Source organism: Engystomops pustulosus, chromosome 4, assembly GCF_040894005.1.
Source record: "Engystomops pustulosus chromosome 4, aEngPut4.maternal, whole genome shotgun sequence".
In the NCBI taxonomy this organism is placed as follows: Eukaryota; Metazoa; Chordata; class Amphibia; order Anura; family Leptodactylidae; genus Engystomops; species Engystomops pustulosus.
In genome coordinates this window covers 223,682,667-223,689,634 of record NC_092414.1, presented here as the reverse complement: position 1 = coordinate 223,689,634, position 6,968 = coordinate 223,682,667, and the positions used below count along the sequence as shown (strand labels likewise).

At 46.1% G+C, this 6,968-nt stretch overlaps 1 protein-coding gene across 1 annotated transcript; it reads left to right on the top strand.

Annotated features, from left to right (window-relative positions):
• Positions 1–4,253: 4,253 nt before the first annotated feature.
• Positions 4,254–5,187, top strand: LOC140128791 (olfactory receptor 10A7-like). The gene is made up of 2 exons (XM_072150494.1): positions 4,254–5,067; positions 5,135–5,187. Exons 1-2 carry the CDS (start codon positions 4,254–4,256, stop codon positions 5,185–5,187), a joined length of 867 nt encoding a protein of 288 aa, XP_072006595.1.
• Positions 5,188–6,968: the final 1,781 nt, after the last annotated feature.

The window sequence follows — 6,968 nt, the reverse complement described above, 5'->3', positions numbered from 1 at the left end:
CATCAGCCTCAAAACAAAATATTCCTAATATTGAAACTGCTTTAGCAGAGCTCCATCCATAAGTGACTAAGCACGACCCAAGAAACGGACTAGTCAATGCCTCTTCGTATGGGAAGACAGGAGGAATGACAGATTCTTTTGAATCATAAAAAGCATAAAAAATGTAGCAGATGTCAAATTTGGTATCTCCTTGATCATACTGACCTGACAAATAATATGGATGTGCCATTTGGACCATAAAGTCAAAGGCATAAAACAAAGACCATACAAAAATTACGCAAATTCACACTTGACACTTGAGACTGACATTTGTGACTGACAGTCAGAGTATGTGTTTTGGATATGCAACATCTATTGACTACCTATCAGTGCTAACAAACGCACCAATTCTCTAGAATTCCCTTCCCCGGACTCTCAGACTAATATACACCCTCCAAAACTTCAAACCTGCTCTTATAACACATCTCTTTAGGCAGATCTATCACATCACTAACTGCATGAAATGTCACCCCTGTCTTTACTAACCCATCCTGTGTCCTATCTTCCGTATGTTATCCGGCAAACAGTAGATACAGTCATGGCCTAAAGTTTTGAGAATGACACAAATCTTCTCTTGTCACATGATGTGTCTCTCTGGTTTGTCAGATGTTTTTATCACATACAGAGATAGTGCAATCATATTATGGGGAGCAGAAGCTTTTTTTATCAGTGAGAAGGAGTTACTGCAGCGAGTCAGTATCTGCAGGACCTCTCCTTCTTCTCCAGGACCTCTGCAATTCTCCCTGGCAGCTCTCAATCCCCTTCTGCACCAAATCCTGACTGACAGCCGTCCATTCCTGCACAATCAATGCTGCATTTTGACACAATTTGTTGGTTTTTGTTTGTCCACCCGTCTCTTGATGATTGGCCACAAGTTCTCAATGGGATAAGATCTGGGGAGTTTCCAGGCCGTGGACCCAAAATCTCTATGTTTTGTTCCTTGAGCCATTTAGTTCTCCCCTTTGCTTTATGGCAGGTGCTCCATCATGCTGGAGAAGGCATTGCTCATCACCATCTGCTCCTGGAGGGTTGGGAGAAGTGGCTCTTGGAGGACATTCTGCTCCCATTCTTTATTCATGGATGTGTTTTTAGGCAAGACCATGAGAGAGCCGATTCCCTTGGCGGAGAAGCCGCCCCACACATGAATGGTTGCAGGAGGCTTTACAGTTGGCATGAGACAAGACTGGTGGTATCGCTCTCCTTGTCTTCTCCCAACAAGTTGTTTTCCAGATGTTCCAAACAATCGGAAAGGGGAATCATCAGAGAAAATGACTTTCCCCCAGTCCTCAGCCGTCTACTCCCTGTACCTTTTGCAGAATATCCGTCTGTTCCTGATGTTTTTCTGGAGAGAAGTGGCTTCTTTGCTGCCCCCCTGGACACCAGGCCTTGCTCCAAGAGTCTCCGCCTCACAGTGCGTGCAGATGCCTCACACCTGCTGCTGCCATTCCTGAGCAAGCTCTGCAATGCTGGGAGCCCCATCCCCAAGCTGAAACACTTTTAAGAGACAGTACTGGCACTTGCTGGTCCTTCTTGGGCCCCTGGAGCCTTTTTGGTAACAATGGAACCTCTCTCCTTGAATTCCTTGATGATGTAATAGATCGGTGACTGAGGTGAAATCTTTCTAGCTGCGATACTCTTCCCTGTTAGGCCAGTTTTGTGCAGTGCAATGATGACTGTACATGTTTCTTTAGAGATAACCATGGGTAGTAGAAGAGAAACAATGAGTACCAGCCTCCTTATAAAGTGTCCAGTGGTGTGATTGTTACATAATCCTGACACATTGTCCCCCAGCGCTGTCCCCATCAGCCCCCGCACCTGTGTTACTGGGGACATCACTGACACCATGGCAGCTGCTCCTTTTAAGGCGCCTGCAATGAAGGGGAAATGTGTTTTGGGGGAAAAAGTTCATTTTCTAGGCAAATATTGACTTTGCAATTAATTGCTGTTAAGCTGATGACTCTTTATAACATTCTGGAGTATTTTAAAATTACCATTATAAAACTTGATGCAGTAGACTTTGTAACAATTTACATTTGTATAGAAATTAACATTGACTTTATATACAATCTCCAGGCTTCCCTGCAGTCACCTTGGACTTTGTAAATAAGATGGCGGCTGATCGATGGTTTAAGCAGCAGAATTTTGATTTCTTAAATTATTTTATATTGCTCCCTTATGAAGAATGGCTGGACCATTATATCTCTTTTACCTCTTGTGTCAAAACCGTTTGGAATTTCTAAATAAAGATTATTATTATTAGTTTATTTCTCAGTGACCTGGGGGAAGCACATGGCCAGATGGAGAAGGGAGGAGGAGAAAGCTCTCCTCACCCTTCCCCTCTCCACAGGAAGAAGAGCAGTCACACAGTAGATTGTCCCAAATTTAGGATTTGCTCTAAATTGTGTTGCGCAGCCTCCCAACTCAGTTACGGCGCGGTAAGACACTGTGTGCATATAACATTGTGACTGGGTGTCAAAGCCCTCTAAGTGACCATAATCTGACCACAATTTGTTTGCCCAAATCATTGCCCCAATACATTCATGTACATGAGGCCTTAGAATGATGTTAGCAGGAGCAAGTGTCTGATATTCATAATTTAGTAATTGTTACCTTAGAAAGTAATTACGAAGCCACAGAGGACTAGTCAGGGGCTCAGGGTGATAAAGCAGAGTTGGTTCCATCACTTATGATGACAACTATCATCAGGGGTAACAGCGGAACAATGAGTAACTGATATATACAGTATATGACACATCGATGTATGAAGTATGTACTAGTGGATAATGAACGATGTGTCCTACCAGTAAGGGGTGCGGACTATCAGTGTGAAGATACTAGAAGCCATGAGAGAATTAGCTTGTTTCATGTATTAATGGATTTATTGTATCAATGGATGAATAATATCAGTAATGAGAATCCCACACAGACCAATTTATGAGAGAAATATATTTACACTTCCTAATTTCCCAGGTGGGTTCATTACTGTATCCCCTTGCCGCCTCTATACCGTGTCAGCAGCTTAACCTATAAAAGGCGGCAGCTTGTAACACGAAGGGCTCCACCAATTTGTTCAATTTATTCCATCAATAAGTTTTTTGGAACTTTTTAAAGGTTTGTTATATTTTTGATGCCAAAAGGGACATTTAATTCATTTCACATCCGTAAGGATTCTCATTCCTCATTCATTTCTTCAACTTTTCCCATTAGCAGAAGGTGAACCCTACCAAAATATATTCTGTAAGTACATTCTAATATACAGTGTAGTCTATATAGATTATTATGTCTGGTCTAACTATTGATGACTAACTCCAAAGTACAGATACATGACTGGGAGGTAAATAGATGATTCTACAGATCTTCCTAGACCTATAACCAGTACGAGGGGGGGGTCCTCTAGACCAGTGATGGCGAACTTTTTATAGCCCGAGTGCCCAAACTACAACCAAAATTCACTTATTTACCATGAAGTGCCAACATGGCATTTTAAGCAGTAACTTATTGCTACCTGTTCCTCCACTGCTTTCAATTGTATCGGCCACCTGAGGCCACCTGAGGCCACCAATACAGTTGACAAATTCAAATTCAGACTATCATTGTAGCTTCTCTCCAGGGTCTCTCTGTGAAGGAAGAATGGTGGGTCCAGCAGGATGATCTCCAAAGATAATGCAGTTTTGTCAACACCTTCTTAGTATCCCCGCAGTTCCAAACAACCAATAAAGTGTCGCTTTAAAATAGCACTGAGAGCAGCATTTCTTAAGTTGCCTTGGACTGCAGGAAGGCAAAAGTGTTTGGTGAACTCTGTCCTTGGACAATGGCCTGAGTGCCCACAGAAAGGGCTCTGAGTGCCACCTCTGGCACCCGTGACCATGAGGAAGGGCAGTTTCACCTTCTACATATTCAGGGAGTCTTAGCATTGAGAGCAGTGATAAGGAAAAGTAGGAGTTGTTGATTCAAAGGTTCAGTAATTCTTAAATTCTCTTAAATTATTTACATTTAATCTGAATAAACTCTATTTTTAAATTTAGGAATGTACTTAATATTTTGTATGAGAACCCATCACCTCTTCTAAAGTTGATTCTTTTGAAATGTTACTTAGATATGAGATGGAATCTAATTCCAGCCTTATCAGTACGATACGTCTTTTAGGATTTCATGAATTTCAGAGCTTAAGTATCTTCTGGTTTCTAATTTTCCTGATTACCTACTGTGTGACCATGTGTGGGAACCTCCTGATCATTGTGGTGGTGTCCTCCAGCAGATCCCTCCACTCTCCCATGTACTTCTTCCTCACACAACTCTCCGTGTCCGATATCCTCCTGACCACCACCATCGTACCCAACATGCTCCACACCCTGTTGTGTGATGGAAGTTCTATGTCTCTTGTCGGCTGCTTGATACAATATCACTTTTTTGTAGCTTCTGAAGTTTTAGAAACTCTCCTCCTGACTGTGATGTCCTATGACAGGTATCAGGCCATCTGTAACCCGTTACACTACTACATGGTGATGAACCCGACATGTTGTCTTTGGTTGCTTGCACTTGTTTGGTTGGTCATTTTTGTCGTAATTTTGGTGACTTCGGTAACTATGAGCCATTTGCAGTTCTGTGGGCCAAACATCATTGACCATTTCTTCTGTGACAGAGACCCAATACTAGAACTTTCCTGCTCAGACACTTTCATAATTGAGACTGAAAGTCTGATTTTTATGATACCACTTGCCATCTTCCCATCTATTATTATCCTGATCTCATACATCTACATAATCATCACCATAATGAAGATCCACTCTAACACCGGGAAACAGAAGACCTTCTCCACCTGCAGCTCCCACCTGGCCGTGGTCTTCATCTATTATGGATCCACAATGAGTATCTATTTGTTTCCACGAAAAATCACAGCCAAGAAAATCCCCTCCTTGTTATACATCGTGGTGACCCCACTCCTCAATCCCATAATATACAGTCTAGCCAACAGAGATATCATCGACGCTTTCAGAAACCTACTGAGTAAAATGTCTTCTAACAACAGTTGGTTTAAATGGCAAATAAAGCTCAGGTAGATGTTTCACCTCGTGACATGTCTTTCTCATTACAGGATCTTTAGAACAAGTGGATCCAGCACTCGGAATCTTGGAACCGTCACGTTGAAACATTATTGTCTGTTCATAACAGTTTAATATCCATGTAGCCGGATCTCCTAAAAACGACCTACATGTCTTGGACGTTGCTTCATGTGCTCATGTAAAGAGCAATGTCTGTAACATGTAGGTTGTTATGGCTGATGCCACTAGCCTGCTCCCCCCAGACTATGGCTGATGCTGCTGACCTCCCCCCATACTATGGCTGATGCTGCTGACCTCCCCCCAGACTATGGCTGATGCCGCTGACCTCCCCCCAACTACGGCTGATGCCGCTGACCTCCCCCCAGACTATGGCTGATGCTGCTGAACTCCCCCCAGACTATGGCTGATACCACTAACCTCCTCCCCCCCGACTATAGCTGATGCCGCTGACCTCCCCCCAGACAATGGCTCATGCTGCTGATTTCCCCCCAAACAATGGCTGATGCCACTGACCTCCCCCCAGACTATGGATGATGCTGCTGACCTCCCCCCAGACTATGGATGATGCCGCTGACCTCCACCCCAGACTTTCATTGATGCCTTCCACCCAGACTATGGCTGATGCCGAAGACCTCCCCCCAGACTATGGCTGATGCTGCTGACCTCCCCCCAGACTATGGCTGATGCCGCTGACCTCCCCCCAGACTATGGCTGATGCCGCTAACCTCCCCCCAGACAATGGCTGGTGCCACTGATCTCTCCCCCAGACTATGGCTGATGCCGCTGACCTCCTCCCACAGACGATGGATGATGCTGCTGCCCCCTCCCAGACTATGGCTGATGCCACTGACCTCCCCCCAGACTATGGATGATGCTGGTAACCTACATCCCAGACTTTGGCTTATGATGCTGACCTCCCCCCTGACTATGGCTGATGCCGCTAACCTCCCCCCAGACTATGGATGATGCCACTGACTTCCCCCCAGACTATGGCTGATGCCGCTGACCTCCCCCCATACTAAGGCTGATTCCGCTGACCTCCCCCCAGACTAAGGTTGATGCCACTAACCTCCTCCCCCCAGACTATGGCTAATGCCGCTGACCTCCCCCCCGACAATGGCTGATGCCACTGACCTCCCCCCCAGACTATGGCTAATGCCGCTGATTTTCCCCCAAACAATGGCTGATGCCACTGACCTCCCCCCAGACTATGGCTGATGCTGGTAACCTCCACCCCAGACTTTGGCTTATGATGCTGACCTCCCCCTTGACTATGGCTAATCCCGCTGACCTCCCCCCAGACTATGGCTGATGCCGCTAACCTCCCCCCAGACAATGGCTGATGCCACTGATCTCCCCCCCAGACTATGGCTGATGCCGCTGACCTCCTCCCACAGACGATGGATGATGCTGCTGCCCCCACCCAGACTATGGCTGATGCCACTGACCTCCCCCCAGACTATGGATGATGCTGGTAACCTACATCCCAGACTTTGGCTTATGATGCTGACCTCCCCCCTGACTATGGCTGATGCCGCTAACCTCCCCCCAGACTATGGATGATGCCACTGACTTCCCCCCAGACTATGGCTGATGCCACCGACCTCCCCCCTCCAGACTATGGCTGATGCCGCTGACCCCTCCCCCAGACGATGGATGATGCTGCTGCCCCCTCCCAGACTATAGCTGATGCCACTGACCTCCCCCCAGACTATGGATGATGCTAGTAACCTCCACCCCAGACTTTGGCTTATGATGCTGACCTCCCCCCAGACTATGGCTGATGCCAATGATCTCCCCCCAGACTATGGTTGATGCTGCTGACCTCCCTCCAGACTATGGCTGATGCCGCTGACCTCCCTCCAG

What these genes read in the sequence shown, in the direction of transcription:
- LOC140128791 (XM_072150494.1), top strand. Translation starts at nt 4,254, where the DNA reads ATGTGTGGGAACCTCCTGATCATTGTGGTGGTGTCCTCCAGCAGATCC. An exon ending in TAAAATGTCTTCTAACAACA is followed by an intron (nt 5,068 to 5,134) that starts GTTGGTTTAAAT and finishes TTCTCATTACAG; the next exon opens with GATCTTTAGAACAAGTGGAT.